The 24,997-nt window shown below is 37.6% G+C and overlaps 1 protein-coding gene across 3 annotated transcripts in view; it reads right to left on the reverse strand.

Moving 5' to 3' along the window:
* Positions 1-3,429: 3,429 nt before the first annotated feature.
* LOC126203290 (coiled-coil domain-containing protein 6) overlaps positions 3,430-24,997 on the reverse strand; it is a 68,223-nt gene continuing 46,655 nt past the window's right edge. For all 3 annotated transcript variants that reach the window (XM_049937549.1, XM_049937548.1, XM_049937547.1), the window contains exons 8-9: positions 15,734-15,903; positions 3,430-5,196 (exon numbers count right to left, since the gene is read on the reverse strand). In XM_049937549.1, coding sequence (XP_049793506.1) covers positions 5,014-5,196; positions 15,734-15,903 — 353 coding nt within the window. In that variant the 3' untranslated portion in view covers positions 3,430-5,013. The remainder of the gene's footprint in view (positions 5,197-15,733; positions 15,904-24,997) is intronic.

A 24,997-nucleotide genomic window follows, 5' to 3' on the forward strand; every position in this document is an offset into this window, starting at 1 on the left:
CTTGAGCAACTGAAATGCAGACTGCAATGTCTTCTAGGGTGCAGGTCACATGCAACAGCACCAACCAATATATAAATAAAAGATCACAATCACAATTTAGTCCAATTCTCAAACTTTTGCTATTTCGCGATCGAGTGACATCTGTCTGTACTATCTCCAGAACTGGTCTTTGTAATTGTTATTGTGAGAATAAATAACATGACAATCAGTTTAATATGATTTGTTTCATATTTTAGATGATTAATTCTGGATTAATTTTCTCTCTTACTTCATCTGAATGTCATCATGTTGTTTTAAAGCTGATGAAGTGTCACACTCATGCAAGCTTATTATGAACTCATAGCACTGATACTGGAGATGTGAAGAAACAAGCAAACTGGATAATTAACAACATGTGTAAGTTAGCACCAGAGAATCGATCGAGACAACATGACTGATGACCTATCCATCCCCCCCCCCCTCCCATCACCGCCCTAGCTCTTGTAAGATAAGCACATGCATTGCTGGACTGCGATTGCCTTCATATGATTGTGCAACACACAGCAAACATTTCAATAATTTAAAATCAAGCAATTTGTTACAAAATTGTTTGCAAACATGAGAAAGTAATCCGTCCCGAATTTGAACTTTATCAGATCAATCTTTTCTAAGAAAACCTGGTTTGTTTTCTTTATCTACTAAAATTTGAAGCTACATAGATCAGATTTTTATAAATGTGTTACAGTAAAAAAACAATGCAGGGAAGTTTCTGTAGCATTATGCTCAATACTTCCAAGTTTTTCAACAGATTGTCAATCTTCGTCTAGAATAAAGTAAAACTTTTCAGAATATCCACCCAATTTCAGCACCATATTCTGGCTATACACTAACAAAGCTGTAGCAAATTTCAAGGGAATTAATGTATTATTAAATGGTACAGCAGTGGGAGGAAGAACAGTTCGGACGATACTGACTGCTCAAAGCTCTACACAATACAGTCAAATTAATGTGACCATCTTTTGCAGTGTGGATGTGTAGGAAGACAGTCAGTCAGGTTCTGGAAGTTATGACAGGGATGTGGAGCCATGCTAGCTCCAGTGCCATGACCAACTGCAGTGCGTTTCTCAGTTGAGGATCCACGGTGTGAACAGCCCGATTGAGGTAGTCCCACATATTCTCAATTAGGTTTAAATTCAGTGAGTTTGGTGCCCAAGGGAATGTGGTGAACTCATCTTGTTGCTCTTTGAAACATGCACGTACACTGTGAGCTGTGTGTCACATTGCATCATCCTGCTGGTAATGTCGCAATGCCTAAGAAAAACAAACTGAACGTAGGGTGGACATGGTCCCCAAGGATAAATGCACACATGCGTTAATCTAATGCCCCTTCCACAATAACAATGTCACCCGTGGAATCTTACAAAAACATTCCCCAGACTATAATGCTCCCTCTTCCACACTGGAAACTTCCAACGATTCTTGCAGGGCAGTACATGCCCACAGCCATCTGCCCGATGGAGCATAAAATTGAAGAGGCTGCCTGTCACCACCCAGCAGATGATCAGTTTCAGTACTGACTTGCAAATTCTAGCCTTTTTCACTGCTGAACAGTAGTCAGCATGGGTGCACAAACCAGGTGCCTGCTGTGGAGGCCCAAACACAGCAACACTCTGTGAACAGTCTTTGAGGACACACTGTTGGTACCCCATTGGTTCATCAGGGTGGTCAGTTGCTCAACAGTAGTGTATGTCTGTTCACCCACACACATTCCAACAGCTGTTATTCACCCGTCATCTATGACCCATATAATGCATCTCATTTACCTCATTGCCAGTTTTGGATAGCGTCATTTAGCCATGCACAGTACAAGTTAACCACAGCAATGCACGGACAGTTTACAGACATTTCAGAAATGCTTCCAATGTTGGCTTGAAAGACAAATCGCTCCATTTCTGCATTATGACAGAGACTGCAACTGTTTCCCGCGTCTCCCTGACATGTTTTATACACTCTCCAGTGCTAGTGCTGCCACCTAACATCTGCAAGTGGTTCTTGCATGGTGATGTCAAACATAGGTGATGGTCGCATTAACAGGAGTGGACCGTGCATTTAGAAAATCATACAAGTCACACTTATTGGAATAGAAAAACAAAATTTAAAGAGCATATTCTGTAAACATTTGTGTACTGTAGGAAAAAAGTCAGGAACTAGACATAATCCCAATACGGAGAGTTGTTATGAATTTAATGAGGCAAAGGGTTCTTTTCAAGCACAGAGTTGGGTGTGATGCAGTCAAGAATTGCATGTTCTGTTTACTGTCTGCACCAAGGACAAATAAGCAACCCCGCCTTAGCAGCATTTACCCTCCTATCCCTCCACCTCCCCACCCCTTCCTCCTTATCCCCACCCAACTGCCTCTCCCACCACACACTGCTGCTCGTAGTCTGGGTACAGCTGCCAGCAGAGAGAGAGAGAGAGAGAGAGAGAGAGAGAGAGAGAGAGAGTGTGTACGTGTGTGTGTGTGTGTGTGTGTGTGTGTGTGTGTGTGTGTGTGTGTGTGTGAGGGGTCTTGTTGGCCAAACGCTCATTTTGTGACAGTCTTTTTGTCATACTGCGACTTAGCATCTCCGCTATGTAGTGCGCAGCAACTATTCTTTTCGTATTATTGTTGGCAAACACAATTCCTCAACAATGAAGCAAAATTTTAGTGTTAGGTGAATCACGTTGCACAACAGTGTTCATTGAGAATGCATTGTGCCATTGTTAACACTGCAAAAACTCATTTTATGTCCCTCTCTTGCGCCTTTTCCCCCAGGTAATAGTAACATAATGCAATGCCTTTTATAAACAACTACTACTTCACTGGCATTACTTTTTTGTTTTCTACAATTTGGTGAGAATTTCAAATGGCACTATTAATTTAGAAATACTCCTCTTATAAAAACTGAGAGTTAATAACTATACTGTTGCCAAAGTAGATTACTGTTCTCTCATGCACATTACTGTCACAGAAATTTTATTAAAATGTCGTCAATGAAACATATCTATTAACATCATCTCTTAGCGTGTTTCTTTGAAAGCTGTTGTTCAATGGTATATTTCAAGATCTCTTGCATAAATCTTTCTACTGGAAATACCGTCAACTGTATGTGTTTTATTTTTTTAGAGAATTTGCAATTTTTAAATAAATTAAATGTCCTTTACTATTTACAAGACAAGACAATTCCACTGATTCATGTTCCTTTTTTAGAATGATCCCTATAAATGTTTGTTAAAATACTTTCAAACAATGACAAATCATGGACTGCACAAGATTTGATGATGAATCTTCGTTCCTTGTACATCTTGGTGATTAGGAGAAAGAAGAGAATGTGTGTAGTAAACAGTAGTAAAAAAAATCTATGCCAATATATAATCCAAAGCAATTCTTTTTATTGATGAAGAGTTTCTATAAACATATTTTACCAACAGCAATATGTGGGTTAACATTTTCAGTTGAGGGCTAAAGCAATTACAATTGTAAACAAATGCAAATAAAGTACTGGTTACCAAATAATTCAATGTTTTGCAGATATGACTCCAACTGGAATTCAATAATCTCAAAAAATTATGACTAGGGATTATATCCAGTAGTATACAGCAATAATTGCCAAAAATTCATACATGTGTCAAACACCTGAAGAGGAGAAACAAAGTTTAGAAAAATAAATGTGCAAGTACAGGTTATATATTCACACATACATAATTCTTTTCACAGTTTTTATAAATGACAATTAACATCAAAATAAAGATCCAATCATATTACAACTGTTCCCTTTAAAAGGAACAACATTTGACAACACATAGTTCAAGTTCTTTACATTTTGGAATGTGAAAAAAAACATCGCTTCTTGGGAAGGAGACTTAAACATCGATAAGTATTTAGCATAAAATTTCACACCCTGTTCGATTTGCCACCTACTGCAAAAGGACACAGCACCCCAAGAGAAATAGGTTTTAGCAGTACAACAATAAACAAGCCCACAATCCCTCCCTATAAACTTTCATCAGATCTTTCTGAATATGGCTAAAAAAATACAATGGCCTTTTAAAGCTTACTCTGCTACATTCTTAAATTAGTATGTAACATAAATTTCACACACATCCACACAATACACATGCAAATCACAAGTTTTATCAGTCAAAATGATGCATCACAATCCAGTAAAACAAAAACAGAATTATCGCCAAATAATTTCTGTTTTTCTGTTATTAAAAAAAAACCCAAGCAACTCTCACTGTATCAGTGCATTAAAGCCAATTTACAAAGAAAAAAAAGGGGGTTATCCCAAAGTCCCAGCTCAGTTGCTATCTGGCGTCACACGCTTCAAATACAATGTAAAGCACACAACTGTTCAAAGCCATCTTCTTGCTACAGGTTTAGTGTGAAGACAACTCAAGCTAGCATCAGTTTATATGCAGCAAAAACAAGATTATAGCACACACATGCACCCACGCATACATCCATTTTGACACTTTCTCACTTTAGTAAAATGTTACACTCAGTGGGCCAGGTAATGTTAGGAACAGAGACCTGATGTAAAACTCTGAACACATCACCAAGTCCTTACACAGAAAGAAGCTAGTTTCCAACAAGTAACAGTAGAGCTGGAAAGACATTTCAAACATCTTTTCATCAAATGCTGCACTCAATGGTTAAGAAGCAGAGGGGAACATATTTTTGCCTTATATCTAAAAATTTCATATTGTAACAGCAGTAAATCAAGAAAATTTAACATGAGAAACTGGGAAAACTTTCCACAATGCATTCCTCAAAGAAATTTCCTTCTCGTACACAGAATGCGGATATGTTACACATCCCATTATTACCAAACAACGTTACACCAATAACTTTATAGGAAAACCAACTGCAACTGAGAAATCAGCTACAACAATAGGATTACTATTTTTTGGCTGGAAAACCTCTTAACATGAAAAAAAGAGAGACAATAATGTATTGGCCTCAGCATTCGAAGTGTGTTGTAAGGACCAACACTAACTCTTTCCCAACTCCATAGGCAGTGGTGATGAGTTGCGTGGAGGTTGCTGTGCTTGATTCTGTGCTTGTTGTGCCTGCAACGGAATTGGAGTGGGAGCTGGACCACCAACAGCTACTGTTGGCACAGTCGGGACTGGCACAGCAGGTTTTATAAACCGTTCAGAAGGCCTCCGTCCAGCCTGAAGCACAGAAATAATTTTTAAGTTATTGGGATTTGTAAGTAGGAATTTAAAAACCTGTGGAGGAAACGGAATAGTCAACAGAAAATACAAATACCAAGAAAAGAAATGATCAACAGGACATACAAATACCAAAACAGTGCTACTTAAAATTAATACTGAACTTGAGGTTATATGTTGGCTGACCCTACTTCCATAAAGCAAGAATACGAGAAACTGATTTTAAAAAAAATGAAGCAGCAATTAATTGTGATGAAGAAAGATAATTAAAATATCAGAGCAGACACGTTAACATCAGACAAGCTGTGGTTGTCATTAGCTGTTGTACAATTGTATAAAGATGTTTTATATCTAACTGTAATAATTTAGTTTATTAATCATTTCTGCAGGACACAGTATGAGATTCGGTGCCTCATCTTCAGTTATACATTGTAGGCTACAACTAAATTGTGGTGCTAGTGCTTTATTTAATGTGTGCTCTTGAAATAAACAAACTATTGACACTAACTCCAGTTTTACATTCCTGGATGAACCAATGTAAACAATAGCATTGCACACACTTAAACTATGACCACATTTGGCAACAGATTACTTTACCCACAAGAACTTGAGTATGGGAAACTGAATAGTAATAAGAACACAAAAATTTATACTTCAAATGAAAATAATAGCAAGTTTTCTAAGTGGAGCAACAGTTATAAAATTAATTCCTCGGCGAAGTGTCGTAGCATTGGTTCGTTGGAAACTGACACAGATTTCAAAGACAATGTATCTCTTAACTCCGTAAGATACTTCAGCATAGTAACATGATGAACATGTAAAGTTTTATGTCTTTCCATGTGTACTCTGCTTTCTTTCTTTCTTTCTTTCTTTCTTTCCATTACTGATATGAAATAATTAAAAATTAAGGAAATTTATGTCTACAAATGACTTTTTCCCAGAAGTGTCTACTAACGAGCTGGCTGACATACGTTTGATGACTGTGTTTGGTTTGTGGGGCGTTAAACTGCACAGTCATCTGCAACCATACAAAGTGCCAATTGTTTCACAGTCCAATTTTTTTTTCCACAGTCCTATCTAGCCACTGTCACGAATGATGATGATGATGATGATGATGATGACAAAAACACCCAGCCCCTGGGCACAGAAAACCCCCAACCAAGCTGGCATATCTACTTGGATCTCTAACTTTCAGGATTACTGTATACATTTGTTTTAATTGGCCACAAGAAAGGCATGAAATAGAAGAGTAACAGTAAGAAAGGTACAGCTGAGTAAGAAATGTCAATCTAAACTTTGGGCTGTAGGGAAAACGGGTAGGAAATGTTTGAAAAGTAATAACAACAACGATTCACATTCTGCAGCACCAACATTCTCCACGAGTTGCCTCAGACAACTGATGAGCCTACGTGACTTGAGACATTGTGTACCATGTGTCACACAACCATGATTTGACCACAATCAACTACACTCATACTGGACATCTTGACCAATTTTGTTTTCAACTGTCAAGCTCATGACTGGTATAAGATTGACCGCGATCTCATTTGTTTTGCTCACATATTGATATGTTTTAGAACCCTATATCAAACAGAACCGTTTATCAAGCAATTTTAAATACAGTGAAAGTTAATGTGGCATCCAACAGTCAAGTACAATCAATAATCTGGCATCACTTCATACATACTAAATATTTCAGATGCATTTAGTGGAATTCAGTCGCACTAGGAAATGGTCAATAATTTTGAGTTGCATAGTGGCAACAATTTTTTCAATCACCTGTCAGACAGTTTGTCATGCAGAAATTGTCTACAGTGTTTAAGAAGTGCTATTTTAAAGTGCAATCACAATAGCTGCTATTCTATATCACAATTATAGTAGTGCTGCATTTTGTTTTGGGAATATTTTCTCAACCAAGCAACTCTCACAACGAAGTGGATGTGAAATGTAAAAATGTTACACTTACAATACAACGAAAGCTTGACATCACTTGACATGTTTCGCCTGATGCAGACACCTTCAGATTTGTTTATACAAAAAACTTACATTTCATTAGTGGTACCATGACCCCATTTTGCAAAATACCAATTACTAGCAAGAAATTGTAACATGACTCGCTGTTATTAGACAGTGTTAGGCACATGGAATACCGAGCATACAGAACATCCTAGCAAATAATTGCACTCATCAAATATTCAGGAACATTGTGCAATATCCTATAAATAAATAGGATGGAATATAGCCAAAAAATAGTCACACCAGTGACTGGGCTTTGTCATAAAAATATATATTACACACCATTAAACCAGAAGAAGAAAAAGATAAAGCTAGTCACCAGGTGTGACTATTTTATGGCTATATTCCATTCTGTTTATTTACAGCACACTGTGCAATGTTTCTGAATATCTGATGAGGATAATTATTTGCTGTATTGTACGTTCGGTATCCTGCGTGCCTAACACCATCTACATGGGTTGCCCAGAAAGTAATACGCTGCATTTTTTTTCTTTTTCTTCAACAATTCTTTATTGAACCTAAAGAGAAATGCATGAAAGAATGGTGTTTTATCGACACACCCTATTTTCCCACGTAATCTCCATCTCATTCTATGACCTACCTCCAGCGTGAAACAAGGGCTTGTATGCCCTGTAGGTACCAATCCTTTTACTGGTGGTGGAGCCAGTGCTTCACTGTGTGAATCACCACCTCATTGTCCACAAAATGTCTTCCACTTGTTTGGCCCATTAAAGGATGCCATTTTGTGGATGCCATTTTGTGGAAGTCCGAAGGGGCTAGGTCAGGGCTGTCAGGTGCGACAGCTGATAATGGCCTCCCTGACCGCTGCAAATTGTGGAGCTCTGCTGAACCACCTTCTGATGATCTCACCCTCTGTGCCCAGTGACTGACTGTAATTCTGTTGACAGCAGATGCTCTACAGACTTTGCACAAATGTTTGAGAATATTCCCCACAGCTTCTTTCGCTGCACTGAGAAATACAATGACGGCACATTGCATGTAACATACATCACCTACAGACGCCATTTTGAAACTGTCCTGGAGATACGCTATTGTCGGAAATGATGGAAACATTGCACACTAACTCAGGAGGCTTCAAATAAAACTTACACATTTTGCATTGGTAGCATTTTGAACTGCTGAGAAAAAAAATGCAGTGCATTACTTTTTGGGCAACCCTCATAACAACATCATGTCGTGCTACAACTTCGTGCTAGCAAATCAAATTTTGCAAAATTGGATCATTCCATTTCTTTGTGTAAGCCTATATGAAGACAACTGAATAAAGAGAAAACATATCATTGGTAAACCAAAACTGATTACAACCTTACTACCAAGTGTTTGTTTCTTCTTCATATATTACTAGATGCTGTACCAACCCTGCCATGAACTGGAGGAAGACTTCATAATTTTTTGAAGACTGGTTTTGTCAAAATTTCATATCTTTTCTGAGAGCCAGTTTAAAAAAATTGGTTTGCCTGAACAGAGCACAGTTAACTTTGGGTAGATAATTGTACACCCCACCCCCTAGCATCTGAATTTCTCTCAGGGAATATATTCACCAGTTATTTCCAGCAAACATTACTTGCCTGATTCAGTCAATGGGTCAGGGAGTAATTCAAAATTCAAATATATTTACAGAGCTGCTTCTCTTCAAGAGCTTATCAATTCAGATTGTTCAGAGGTGGGTTTTTAAAAAAGATTATCATCAAAGATGCTATTTTTTGGAACCACTTTGGTATGGAATAAAGATAAGCCTGCTACTCTTCGGAAGTTTGGCAAAAACTCTGGCCACATGCCTACAAAGAAGAAACAGACTACAGTATTGCAGTCTAAAATGATGCTGTTTTGAACCCGTTTGATGTTGCTCAAACAGAAATAAGAAGTTCGCCAAGAGACAAAGTTTTGGAATGGGCAGACACTGACAAATGAAGAACCTGTAGTCGAAGAAATGTAACACGAACTGATAGCATACTGTGTATGAGGGCCACAACAAGAACTTCGACTACCAGATATCAAATACAACAAAGATTAAGGGGCTGGCACAACAAGTTTGACACCTCCACCCACCTAGAATAAGCAGTTGTCGCTATTGATACATTTATAAGATTTGCTGAAAGTAACAAATCACACAAGACTGCAGAATGTGTGTGCTATACATAATGAGGCTTTGAAGAAAAAAAAATGGACACAAAATAAAGAAATTAAAAAAAGAGCTTTAGGTCTTATTTCAAGTGACTGTACTGCAGTATAAAACTGTAGTGTTCTGAAATGAACATAAAATCTTAAAATTACATTACAGGATGCATGCAATAAAGTTTTTTCATTTGTTCTCTAAAATGTTGTTTTATACTGTATTGAACATTTTTATCACTTTAACGAAAGTATAGAACACACAATAAACAATCTAAGGCCAGTCGCTGGGTGCCCGGCACCATTGAGTACCTTGTGTCTCACACTTCATATAATAAAGAATCTACTCACTAAGTGGCAGCAGGGAGGGGGGTGGCACGAAGAGAATACTGTTATGCCATATGGTGGCGAAATAGTAATTTTTTCGCGCAGATACTCTTTCCAACTTATTTAGAAATTGGTAAGAGGTTAACAGCTTGTCAACCACATTTTCCATGTGTGTTGAGTTCACTTTATATCTATTTCTCTTCATACAAATAAGTATTACAGTAGAAACCCGCTAATCTGATATCTTTGGATGTTGACGGTGCTGAACTACTGAAAATGGTTCATTATCATCTAAAAATAACATTATATGGAGTGTAATAACAACAAAAATAATCAATTATTGATAATATAATATAAATGTGTAGATAAAAAAAAATCTACTCACCAAGCGGCAGCAGGGGAAAAACACGCACGCACGCACAAGGGTTTAAATATTACAAGCTTTTGGAGACAGTGGCTCCTTCTGGCAGAAGAGTTGAAGAGGAAGGAAAAGGGGTGAAGGAGAAGGACTGGAGAGGTTTATTAGGGAAAGGTGTACAGTTCAGAAAAGTCACCCAGAACCCCAGGTCAGGGGAGTCTTACCGGACGGGATGAGTAGGAAAGACGGGTCTTTCCTTCCCCTTCAACTCTTCCACCAGAAGAAGAAGCCACTGGCTCCAAAACCTTGTGGGAATAGTTAAATCCTCTGTGTGTGTGTGTGTGTGTGTGTGTGTGTGTGTGTGTGTGTGTGTGTGTGTGTGTGCGCGCGCCATTATGAAATGCATTTGCAATTGCGAATTAGAACAACCACCAGCTGCAGAACGTAATGACAACAATGAAAATTTCTGCCGAACCAGGACTTTAATCCAGATTTCCCGCTTATCGCAAACGGTCCCCTACCATCTGACTATCTGTGCACGACTCGTGGCCAGACCCAAAAGTGCCTGTTCCTTTGGATATGCAGGCATGCATGTCAAAAGGAACTTTGCATCACAATGAGAATAACACAGGCACCGAGACATCATATTTATCTGTTGATACCGGGCAAGCAATTTTCAAGTACAACATCTGACCTGTGCGGGATTATACATAATGGATGTATGAGTACGGGTCGTAGACGCATGGTTGGTAACATATGGAAGTACGGGACTGGCCATGACGGCCACTTGCGATAAGCAGGACATCCGGGTTAGAGTCCCGGTCCAGCACAAATTTTCATTGTAATCATTCCATTCTACAGCTGATGGTTGTCCTTATTCACAATTGCGAATGCGTTTAATGTATCACAAAAGGAAAACAGACAGGCGGCTCCAAAATGATCAGTTGGCTGGAAAGACCCAAGTGTATTACGTCACTACGAGAGCAATGTTTAATGATAATAGCTACGCCCTGGATGCTTTGTAATTGAATTGTGCCACCTACTACTTTTTTCAAAATGTTATCTTTTTAAATTTCTAATTTTCTAAGTTTACTGATTTTTGTATTTACGCTCAATATAAACTGTGACATACAACTGATACAGGCACTCTTGCTCTTGCGCCGATTTAGTTAAGTTTTTAACAAAGGGGTCACATACACATTAGTTTGTCATTTTCATTTGCCCTGATTATTCTGGCTACTAATGTAAGCATTATGTCAGCAAATATTTAGAACACCAGTCATATATAATAACTGTCATTGATTGTTGTTATGACAAGATTTAGAAACTGAACACTATCTTAGCTTACAGCCTGCAGGCACCATCAGCTAAGAGCTGTGTGCACTAGTCTTAGGGGCCTTATATGTTTTCATATCCAGTGAGATGTGTGCAACCTGAATATGCACATCTCCAGCATATTTATGATTTAAAGATTTACTGTAGGCCTAATACCATTTGGTTTGCACTGGACTATGTCACATGCCGTAATAAGGTAATCTGCTGCTTCATTCTTATTTCCAGTAAGGGTTGTCAATTTAGGGACAAAACAGGTGAATTTAAAAAATACCCTTCAGTCATCTTCTGTTTCATTCCATTTTGTACGACACCACATGGTGTTTTTAAAGATTTGACAAGGGGCATTTACTTACCGGAATATTCTGTGTGTGATATCCCAAATACCAAATACTGCCGAATATCAGTAAGTTGTATAATATTTTACTGATAATCAAATCTCACTAAATGGGGTCATGCCACTACTGTGAAATTTTTTTGTTTCTTCGCAAGCCAATCTGAAAATGCATAAATAGAGGTGAAATGTGTCAATGGGAAATAATAATAAAATATTCACACTGCAACCAAGACTGCTTGTTTCTTCATATCATGCGTACTGGTTGCTGTACCAACCCTGTTATTAACTGGAAAAGTTTCACTGAAATCAAGATTGGGCTGCACGATAAGCTTTTGTCAGCTAATCATAGTCCATGTCACATTATCCTACCAGCCAATGACAGCAGCTCTTCAGCTCATCGGACACTGTGTAGTCAGCCAACCAACATCCCTATTAAATAGTGTGAACACTCAAACAGGAAAAGTTTGTGGCTTAAATTAGTATAGTAGACAATCACCCATAAGCGGATTGTCTGCGGCCTATTTCTCCACACGCTTTTGTGTGCACTACGTTTTGCTGTTTTAAATGGTGCATTTTCTTTGCAACTAACATTTTATTTTCGTATTATTTATGTTTTATTCTGCAGTAGTGAGCTGAAGTAAAATTCTTTGTTAGAGTATCAATTCTTACTGGCCAAAATTACAAAAATTTCTCAGAAATCTAAAACAATGAAAAATTCCCAAAATTCTAAAAAATTCTTGAGTTTTTCCAAGATTTCCTGTTTTTCCCTGAGCATATACACATTGAACAACTAACCTGGTCGTTCGTAAACAATGTAAATTAAGGGATACATAGCTGAAGTTTATACAAAAAGTTTCAGATTTGATAGATAAAAAAGAACTACAGAAGGCAAAGCTTCATTGTTAAGAACAAGAAATTTTTTTGCAAGACGAACTGGGACCATTTAAATTTTAAATATTGAGAAACTGGAAGTCTACAGGCTAAGGTGACAATTCATTCAAAGACCATTTTCATTTAATATCAATGCACTTACTACAATGTTTCTCCAATGAATAGATCACATCCTTGGAGTGAGCTTGTGAGAGTCTGCAAAGAGTATATAGTAAAACCTCACCTTTACACTTTACAAGGGACTTTAAAGAAATGGTGTCAAATGTGGGAAAATGTAAAATGTGGGAAATAAATTTTTAAACAGTGACTTTTAAACAGTGAAACTGCCGTACAAGATCCTCCCTTGCATTTCCATAGTTAATTGTTTTTTATATATAATAATAGGCATCAAAATACTAGTTGGGGACATGTTTATTATCCAATAACTTTTGTCTCAATTTTGTACTATGTTTTGCCACTGACGTAACTGGAACCAGTAATTATCTGGGAAGTAGAAACGTTTGACTTAATTTCATTCATTGTCGGTGTTTTGGGAAACCAGATAAAAAAATAGCAATGGGTCATTCATTATTTAAATAATTATACTTTACATCACTTATGTATTTTTTCACACTTTGCTTGATGCATTTAGAGAATTTATTCTGATTATCAAATACAAATATTTACATAAGTATTTTATGTGATGTTTGTACATGTGTTGTTCCGCATCTCTACACTGTTGTCATCTTTTTGAGGTTAAAAGGTGCTGCGCCTCAGTTGGAAAAAAAAAAAAAAAATTACTAACGTAAAAAAAATGTAACTGGTGCAGTGTTTCATCATTTAAACCAGACATCTGACCAACACAACAAGCACCACGGTGTCAACTAGCACAAGTGGTCAAACAACAAAACATGGGAAATATGCATTCAATCACAAAGCTGCACATGTGCAGTAGAGAAATCCTGAAAACAGTTGTGATTGGTCATGATACCTTTATTCAAATGAACCTAGTTACTCCCATCAGCTGCCACAATGAGTACAACTTAAAGAAGGATTGGAATGCAGCTAACTGTCGCAATATCATTGGTTTTTATTATTATTCTTGCATGTCCAGATTGCAGCTACGTACAGCCATCTACAGTGCATTTGAGAGAATTATAATACAACAAACTCCCAGCAGTACATGACACACTAAAACTTCACTGGCGTACAGGCAGTACACAACATGTACTGCTGAGAGTTTGTTGGATTATAACTCACTCAAATGCACTGAAGATGGCTATTTATAACTGAAATCTGAACTAGAGCCTGGCAGCAAGAGGAGATAACAAGTGGTTCTGACTTTTACCGATTCACCTGTAGAGCAGAGCACCCTGGTGTCAAGAAACTAACCACATAATTTTTGTGAACACTACTTGAAGCAAATGCCATGCCAGCATCATTTTATGCCAGTTCCCACTCCACGGACACTGATTAATAAATCATAAATCACAGGAAATTATAAATACAAAATTGGGTGCGAATTAACATTGTGATCATAGCAAATTTCATAGCAGTGATAAAAAATGTCATAGATGACAGGAAAACTTTAATTCTGGGCAAATGAAAGTGGGGTTATACTGTATCTGAGGCTAGCACAATCTCTTTTCCATACTCAAAATGTTTTTCAGTTATGAAAGTCTTTAGATGTAGGAGTAGTTTGAAGTTAAGAGGTTACCATGTTAAATGTATAGGTAATATGTTTGCGCACTTCATACATAAAATATCTGAGTTTTGCCAATATTAAAGCACCCTTGCCAAAAAGAGAACATGTGTTGGAAATTCATCACTTTTTTTTTCTTTTACAGTCTAGTCCCCTTCCCCTATTATACTTACCAGTTACCTATACAAGGTGTGTTGAAAAAGTATCATTCATGAATTTTGTAATTTCACATATAGTGATAGCTTGATTCATACAATTTCTCATCACTGTGTTGTTGGTAAACACATCTGAAAAGTATTTGTACAGTGTCAGTTGTATCACGTATTTAGCCAGTTGTCAGCTGCCAAAGAGATTACATATGTAGTTTGTATAAAAATCAATCACAAAATTTTACTAAATTTTGCAATAATGATGGAATTAGGTGCAGCAAAGATTTAGAAATGTTACGCATTGCTTTTGGTGAATCTGCTATGAGAAAAGCAAGGGTTTATGAGTGGTGTACACATTTCAAAGAAGGATGTTTAAGATGATAAGTCACCCTGAATGCTCCAGTACATCATCATCATCATCATCATCATCATCATCATCATCATCATCATCATCATCATCAAATAATGGGCCATCGTTTGACAAGCACGGGCAAGAGTAAAAACACATCACAGTGAGAGCTAAGAGCTATCACCAATACTTAATTGGGGACTGGAGAAAGCTGTGAGAAGTGAATAATGGCTAATGGGAATTATTTTAAAGAGGACAACACTGAGAGAAGAATACACCAAATTCTTTCCAAAAAGCAAATAATCTCATTATTTTTTTGAACACACATTGTGTGTACGAAGTAATCAACAAGAAGAATTTCTTTTAAATGCCAGAAGACACTGACCATTACACTTCTGGTCTTTACCATGTAAAGCAACTACTGCTTCTATTGACTGCCTTCACATTTCATTTCTGGTGTTAAGCGGCAGACTCAACTTAGCCATGGCCTACAAAATCGGTGGATTCTTTTTCGAATTATCTGAAGATCTGTTTTAGGTTAGCTTTCAGAAAAAGTGGCACCCTTCACAGACAAAGCTTTATTAGTTATTCATCAAGTAAACTGTACCATCCTTTTTATTCTGATTTGCTATGGTGTCAGCCATTTCATATCAGTGCTCACTGCTGAATACTACATTGCGCCCACATGTGGTTGCAGTTAAGGGACATCCTTCAGGGGCACAACTAGATTAAGTTGTCCATTTCTTAACCGTTTTAAATGAAGGAGCAGACTAATGTACCTTCACCAACTTAAGAATAATTGTGTGATGACTACAAAGTTAGTAAAAACAGGAAACTTTAATAATATAATTCTGATCTCTGTGTCAGGCCACGAACTTCAACCATACCTTTTAATTTTAAAAGTTCTTAAATAATATAATTCTATGTTTACACTTATAAGTTGTTCTAAACAAAGAGAGCTTACCTGGGGTACAAGGGGCGTGGATGAGGCTATGACACCTGTTGAGCAGACAGGTAATGGAGCAAATGTGGGCTGGCCGCACACGTAGCAGCATCGCCCTGCGGGAGTGGATCCTGTAGTTGAAGTGCCTCCAAAGGAATTGTCATTTCGAGACCCCACCAAACTTGTCACACCTACAGAAACAGCAAATATTTAGAGCCATTCAGAGTGGGTCTTTGGCACTGAAATTAGTTCCATGTCCATAAAAAATCCCCAAATAACACAAAATCTATGAATGAAAAATTACATAAAATACATGGGCGGCATAAGAGACATCCATGATGTAACCTACTATGACCTGATCACTTCCAAGAAGCCTCAATACGCAGCTGGCACAAATCATTGACACTTTCGTTCTGTAATTAACAGAAAAAGAACAGCATGTGCAAAGACAATATGATAAAGGATAAGCTACAGCAACTGGAGATGGGAAAGAAGCAAGGAAGAAATACATTTAACTCTTCAGTGGGTACATTGACATATAAACAACAGACTACGTTTAATTTTCATGTATTTAGATCTATTATTGGGTCTGTGCAAACAGTTATTCCTTCATTAATGGTTTGGATACTGTACTGATAAGTTATTTTTCCCCATTGTTGAACACCTATAGTGCACCTCGCCTCTGTAAGAAGTTTGAAAGTGAATGTGTCAAATTTGGCATAAAAAATACTCCATGTAAGTAAAATTTGTACTTGGTTTTTCTACTTATACTTTCAATAATATAGCTACTGTTCTGCATCTAATTTTGTGAGCACATGGCCTGTAAATTACAGGTGACTTCTTCTGGACACTGAAAAATGTGACAACAGCCAAACATTATGGCCTATCCAGTACAAATTCTGATGCTGAAATAAAGCATTCACATGGGAATGATGACAGTTCTGATGAGGAAGCCACTGAACATAAGACGATAGCAGAAAGACAATTGTAGTGGAGATAATATTTTTTGTTCATTATAATAAACTTAGAAATTGTGATTCTGAACAAGAAAAATTAATATAAATAATAAGACAAAAATGCTTTATCTCAAATTTAGCAGGTTTTTGTACATTACAGACTCCTAAACACAATTCTACTAGAATGGTGTCAGTATCAAAGACTGTCAGTTAAACAACATGAAATAATAACAAATTATTGTGTTGGCACCCAAGTTCGTAGAGTTTTCCAAAAGTTTAATAAACACAAGAGATACACATAACAGGGTTTATGTCATCAACTATATACTCTCCTTCACTATTTACAACAGACTGCCAGTGCTGGGGCCACTTTTCAATCCCACAACTGTAGAAATCATGTGGTTTTGAGGCAAAGAACTCAGAGTCATGTTCAGAGGGCATTTTAGTTCAAAAAGGAAGTTCCTTGAAGTTGATCGATATAAAACAGAAAAGATGGAGAGTTAGGTACACAAGATCGGGTCAATAAGGTGCATGTGGAAAGACTTCCCAACCCAGCTCCTGTGTAGTGCTTACTGTCAGTCTAGCAGAATGCGGCGGGCATTACTGTGGAGTAGCATCACTTAACACAGTCTTCCTGGTTGTTGTTCTTGGACGGCATCTGCAAGACGTCTCAGTTGTTGACAGTAAATGTCAGCAGTGATGGTCACACTTCAGGGAAGCAGTTCAGCAGTGATGGTTACATCTCAGAGATGCAATTAGTAACACACTACACCTTTGCTGTTCCATCAGATGCATAACATTATCTTTTGTGGATGCACACATGTATTTGTATGGGGAGATGCTCCTTTGCCTGGGTTCAACCATTCCTCTCTTTTCCTTATGTTAGCATAAAGACAATTTCTCATCACCAAATAACGATACCGGACAGAAGTGGTCAGTAGTATTCAAAAGAAAATTGATTACGAGTAAGCAGAGATGCACATATGGCCATCCATTTATTTTTGCGATTTTGGCTTACATCATGCAGTACCCTTCAACAGAGTTTTGGAACTTCCCCACTGCACACAAATGTCGCCCGACACTAGAATGATCACAGTTCGTCACATCTGACAGTCCTTGAGCACACAGACATGGATCATTGTGGATTAATGTGTTTAAATAATCTTCTTTAAACCCCATAGGTTCCAGAATGTGAGTGTCACTAATGTCAAAAAGATTCTCCTCAAAATGACAAGCCATTTTCTTGCCATGCTCTCTCCAGTGGCATTAACCCCATACATGTCACGAATGTTTCTGCCTGCTTCCGGTCCTGTCATACCTCTACTGAACTCTAACAGAAGAATATGTCAGATATGTTCTGATTTCTGCACTTAGCACTCCATTTTCTAGTACCCACAGCTTCACCCACTATCTCCAAATGACAATATGATAATATGTAATCTCAAATAGCAACAGTGAATTACAGATAAAAACTGACAATCGATAAATAAATCAACAGCAATCTGAATAGCTTCATTCAAAACAAAAACACTATGAACTTACGCAGCAAACTAGTGCTAATAAATGAGGTATTCTTCAAATTGGTTCCCCGAGTTGTGTGTATGTGACAGACTAGTGTGGAGTACGAAGAAAGCCACATGCCCACTACCAGAAAAAGACTGCACGCAGGGTCATTCCATATCAAAGGGACCAATATTAAAACGTTTCCCTACTCGACCATCTCCAAATCTAATGAAATTTGGTGTGATGGTCCCATTTGATGGTTATATACCAAATTTCAGTCCAGTATCTTCAGTGGTTGAATTTTTAGGGGATTTTAAAGAGAGGCTACTCACCTTCACATCATGTGCGAAGTTGCAGATGTGCCAAGTTTGCTAGGCTATTTTTAAAAGTTCTAGCACACATTTGGTCACTTGCTTTAACATACATTGACCCACCACTGCTACTGCTCTTATGAACCAATTACACCAAAACTTCCAATGGTTATTCCTACCTATGATGTCTGTAAGTGCATCAAATTTAACTAACACTGGATCCCTAGAAGAAAAGATATGCATCTGGCAGAATTTTCTATATGCAAATTTCAGTTTTTTTTTTTTTTTTTTTTTTTTGGGGGGGGGGGGGGGGTGCAACATCTCAACTGTGTCTTGTTCAACCCTCTTTTTCTTACAAGAGCTGGAAATAGCATGCTTTAAGCTTTCAAAACCACATTGTTTAATTTCTGGACCTTGCATATTTATGTAAGAATACCTATCTAAAAATAGGGACAATGGATTATCGGTAAATACAAAAGAAATAATACAATTTGAAGTTTTAAATCAAAAATGTGTAATTGTAGTGTCTTTTAACAGTATAAGATTTGCCAGCAGTTTAGGGAATGTAACTGTGCTAACAAGTGTTTTTACATTTCTTTTTTATATTTTACAGTATAGAATATAAATATAATAAAATTTCAGAAAATGCTGTTAAGATAATAAAATCTAGATGATCATAATGGAATGTTATGTTGTCTAGAATGTTTTAACCCTACAATGCATTGTGGTGTGTATATATACATTGTCACCCAGTTGCCATTGGCATTATAAAGCAGCCATAGTTTTTTAAGGCTCTTTCCACAGAGCAGTGATACATTGCTGAAATACTGCTTTCAGTTGTTGGTTGCATTACTGGCAATTTTCACTGTGTCAGTCTCCCAAGAGGTGTAATCTTTGGTGTTGGCATTGTACAGTCTTACTGTTGAGTACTGAGTGTTTGAATAATCAATAATCATTGTTGTTGCTGAAGGTAAGCACTAAATCAATATGTTTTGATGGCCTAATTTGTATACTTTATACACAAACAAGATTGAATCTTCTATGCTTTGAACGTGGATATTCATAAGCTTTCAAAATTGCTTGTTACAGGTTAATAAACAATTTTATAAAATGAACCAAGAGACCCGTTCATCCAGCTACTTTGGTAGATCAGATGGAGCCGATTGTCGTTAAGTCATCATCATTCTATTATGACAAAAGTCAACTACAATCAGTCAAGGAAATTTAACCAATGGACAAGAAGCTTCTACGACGTAGGGTCTGGGCTTGATTTTACTGAAGGTGCATAAATTTGTCCATACCATAATGCATTATTGATGACAAAATTTCAGTTCCTGCAGAAAATTTACTGCAACCCATTTGGTAAAGAAAAACGTGTAACCAATAAGGCTTTAACAGCAGTGACCATTGCAATGTCTGATGGCTAATGTATTTGAACCGTACCAAATGTACACAAGAAGTGGCCCAAAAAGAATCATTTCACCAGGATAAGCAAGAATCACCATCCACTGAAGACATGGATATTGTTGATGCTTGCTTTTACTGCTAATACTCCACCACCACCACCACCACCACCACCACCACCACCCACCACCACCACCACCACCACCACCACTTGGAGAGCCATCACAAAGGTTTAACAGATTAGCAAAAGGGATTCGATGGGATACATACAGTGCAAAGTTCTGAAAGGCAAAGGTAGCATTACTTGGGTAATTGCCACAATTGCTGGTGTGAGCCAATTAGATATTGCCCACATACAAATTGAAGAGTGCCAAAAATTTAAAGATACAGATATCTTAATTGAAGAACTTAAGCTTCAGGCTTCAAGCACTTTCAGTAAAATTCAAATTAAAAATTCTATCTTGATGCATCTAAATACGAAAAGTTTAGCAGGAAAATGTCCAAATCTGGGTTACTCTAAACTCATGAGCTGCAAGTTATACTTTCTGAACTGGCAAACATAAAGATAGTCTGCTCAAACGAACACTGGCTCTCAAAAAAATGTGTATACATTCTAAACAGAATTAGTAATATCGAACTGACCAGCAGCTTTTGTAAAAATAAAAAAACTCGTGGGGGCTCTTGTACTTACTGAATGCCTCCTTATTCCTTTAAGTGAAAGAAGATTTTAGTAAATTGTCAGTTTGATGATACAAGGAAGTTTTGCCTAGATCTAGGGATATCTGATCACTCAATTTTGTTTACAGAGCTCCCCAAAACAGAGAAACTAAAATCTGACTCTTATATAAGAAGGAATTTTAGCAAAGAAAATTTATAGTTGTTTTGTGATAAGTTGTGTTATAAGCTGGCCTTTAGACCACTGTGATTCGAGCATAAAAAATTTTGATAAATTTATAAATTGTTTTTGGGTGCATTCAATGAAACATTTCCCCCAAAATTTTATCAAAAGCGAGCAAGGAATAAACGAAATTGGTTTACACCAGGCATAAAAATTTCAAGTGCCAGAAAAAGACAGCTGCACAATGAGCTCAAAGTAAATAGAAAACCTAATTTTGTAACTTATGTTAAGCGCTATAAGACTATATTCAGAAAAGTGATACTGGCAGCAAAAAAGTGGCAAATAGTATATTCATAAACAAAGAAATAAAACAAAGGCAGTCTGGTCTGTTGTGAAATCAGGATTGGGAGTCAATGTTAAAAGTAAAGACATTTCTCAAATTAGGTTTCAGGGTGATATTATTGCAAATCACGTTCAAATGTCCAACTGCTTCGATGATTTCTTTGCCAATATAGCAAAATCTGATGTAGACATGACAGCCCATCAGGACAATATGATTTTCAGGCAGAGAGATGACATACAAAACATTCGTTTCAAAAAACTCAGAAAAATCACTCAAAGATTTGGAAGACACAATATTATCATTAAAAAACAAACATTCAGCTGGATGGGATGGAATACCTTCCATGGTAATCAAGGCAGTACACCATATTATTTCATACCCACTGACTACTATTGTAAACCAGTTCTTTGAACCTGGGTCTTTCCCAGATGTCCTAAAATGTGCAGAGATTATGCCATTATTTAAAAAGGGATCACCATATGATATGGGAAACTACTGGCCTATCTCTCTCCTTTCTCTTTTTTCTAAAATATTTGAAAAACTTGTGACAAAACAAATAGAACATTTCCTTACAGTAAATAACAATATTTGTAAAAATCAGTTTGGTTTTCAAAAAGGAAAAAGCACCATAAATGTTTACAGAAAAAATAAGCACATCACTAGACCAGGGTACAAAAGTCTCATGAATATTTTGTGATCCAACAAAAGCCTTTGACTCGGTTAACCACTCATTATTACTTCACAAACTGAAGAGCTATGGGATCGAAGATACTGCATTACAGGGATCCAACTCTTATGTGACAGAAAGGAAACAAAGAGCTATTTTAACATCAAATTCAGTTAACTACCACTCCGAATGGAAAACAATTTCCCAAGGAGTTCCACAGGGGTCAATACTAAGTTCTTACCTGTTCTTGCAGTATATAAATGATTTACCATTAAATATTGATGCTCATTCAGTCTTGTTCACAGATGACACCTCAGTCCTGATAGAAAATTATACAATAGAAAAGATTCAAGATAGTACAGAAAATGTTCTGGGGAAACTGGAACCCTGGTTGCATAAAAATGGACTAAAGCTCAATGTCACTAAGACTCAGATAATGCAATTTGTCTCTAAATTGTCCAGCAATATGCACTGTACAAATAGCCCATAATAATCAACTGATGACAGAAGTGAGCCGTGTGAAATTCTTGGGCCTAAACCTTGACACCCCCCATGAACCATGGACCTTGCCGTTGGTGGGGAGGCTTGCGTGCCTCAACGATACAGATAGCCGTACCGTAGGTGCAACCACAACGGAGGGGTATCTGTTGAGAGGCCAGACAAACGTGTGGTTCCTGAAGAAGGGCAGCAGTCTTTTCAGTAGTTGCAAGGGCAACAGAATGGATGATTGACTGATCTGGCCTTGTAACAATAACCAAAACGGCCTTGCTGTGCTGGTACTGCGAACGGCTGAAAGCAAGGGGAAACTACGGCCGTAATTTTTCCCGAGGGCATGCAGCTTTACTGTATGATTAAATGATGATGGCGTCCTCTTGGGTAAAATATTCCGGAGGTAAAATAGTCCCCCATTCGGATCTCCGGGCGGGGACTACTCAAGAGGATGTCGTTATCAGGAGAAAGAAAACTGGCGTTCTACGGGTCGGAGCGTGGAATGTCAGATCACTTAATCGGGCAGGTAGGTTAGAAAATTTAAAAAGGGAAGTGGATGGGTTAAAGTTAGATATAGTGGGAATTAGTGAAGTTCGGTGGCAGGAGGAACAAGACTTCTGGTCAGGTGACTACAGCGTTATAAACACAAAATCAAATAGGGGTAATGCAGGAGTAGGTTTAATAATGAATAGGAACATAGGAACGCGGGTAAGCTACTACAAACAGCATAGTGAACGCATTATTGTGGCCAAGATAGATACGAAGCCCACACCTACTACAGTAGTACAAGTTTATATGCCAACTAGCTCTGCAGATGGCGAAGAAATTGAAGAAATGTATGATGAAATAAAAGAAATTATTCAGATAGTGAAGGGAGACGAAAATTTAATAGTCATGGGTGACTGGAATTCGAGTGTAGGAAAAGGGAGAGAAGGAAACATAGTAGGTGAATATGGATTGGGGCTAAGAAGTGAAAGAGGAAGCCGCCTGGTAGAATTTTGCACAGAGCATAACTTAATCATAGCTAACACTTTGTTTAAGAATCATGAAAGAAGGTTGTATACATGGAAGAACCCTGGAGATACTAAAAGGTATCAGACAGATTATATAATGGTAAGAGAGAGATTTAGGAACCAGGTTTTAAATTGTAAGACATTTCCAGGGGCAGATGTGGACTCTGACCACGATCTATTGGTTATGACCTGTAGATTAAAACTGAAGAAACTGCAAAAAGGTGGGAATTTAAGGAGATGGGAACTGGATAAACTGAAAGAACCAGAGGTTGTACAGAGTTGCAGGGAGAGCATAAGGGAACAATTGACAGGAATGGGGGAAAGAAATACAGTAGAAGAAGAATGGGTAGCTTTGAGGGATGAAGTAGTGAAGGCAGCAGAGGATCAAGTAGGTAAAAAGACGAGGTCTAGTAGAAATACTTGGGTAACAGAAGAAATATTGAATTTAATTGATGAAAGGAGAAAATATAAAAATGCAGTAAATGAAGCAGGCAAAAAGGAATACAAACGTCTCAAAAATGAGATCAACAGGAAGTGCAAAATGGCTAAGCAGGGATGGCTAGAGGACAAATGTAAGGATGTAGAGGCTTATCTCACTAGGGGTAAGATAGATACTGCCTACAGGAAAATTAAAGAGACCTTTGGAGAAAAGAGAACGACTTGTATGAATATCAAGTGCTTAGATGGAAACCCAGTTCTAAGCAAGGAAGGGAAAGCAGAAAGGTGGAAGGAGTATATAGAGGGTCTATACAAGGGCGATGTACTTCAGGACAATATTATGGAAATGGAAGAGGATGTAGATGAAGATGAAATGGGAGGTACGATACTGCGTGAAGAGTTTGACAGAGCACTGAAAGACCTGAGTCGAAACAAGGCCCCTGGAGTAGACAACATTCCATTGGAACTACTGACGGCCTTGGGAGAGCCAGTCCTGACAAAACTCTACCATCTGGTGAGCAAGATGTATGAAACAGGCGAAATACCCTCAGACTTCAAGAAGAATATAATAATTCCAATCCCAAAGAAAGCAGGTGTTGACAGATGTGAAAATTACCGAACCATCAGTTTAATAAGTCACAGCTGCAAAATACTAACACGAATTCTTTACAGACGAATGGAAAAACTAATAGAAGCCAACCTCGGGGAAGATCAGTTTGGATTCCGTAGAAACACTGGAACACGTGAGGCAATACTGACCTTACGACTTATCTTAGAAGGAAGATTAAGGAAAGGCAAACCTACGTTTCTAGCATTTGTAGACTTGGAGAAAGCTTTTGACAATGTTGACTGGAATACTCTTTCAAATTCTAAAGGTGGCAGGGGTAAAATACAGGGAGCGAAAGGCTATTTACAATTTGTACAGAAACCAGATGGCAGTTATAAGAGTCGAGGGACATGAAAGGGAAGCAGTGGTTGGGAAGGAAGTAAGACAGGGTTGTAGCCTCTCCCCGATGTTATTCAATCTGTATATTGAGCAAGCAGTAAAGGAAACAAAAGAAAAATTCGGAGTAGGTATTAAAATCCATGGAGAAGAAATAAAAACTTTGATGTTCGCCGATGACATTGTAATTCTGTCAGAGACAGCAAAGGACTTGGAAGAGCAGTTGAATGGAATCGACAGTGTCTTGAAAGGAGGATATAAGATGAACATCAACAAAAGCAAAACGAGGATAGGGGAATGTAGTCGAATTAAGTCGGGTGATGCTGATGGAATTAGATTAGGAAATGAGACACTTAAAGTAGTAAAGGAGTTTTGCTATT

The sequence above is a fragment of the Schistocerca nitens genome, chromosome 9, assembly GCF_023898315.1.
Source record: "Schistocerca nitens isolate TAMUIC-IGC-003100 chromosome 9, iqSchNite1.1, whole genome shotgun sequence".
NCBI lineage: Eukaryota > Metazoa > Arthropoda > Insecta > Orthoptera > Acrididae > Schistocerca > Schistocerca nitens.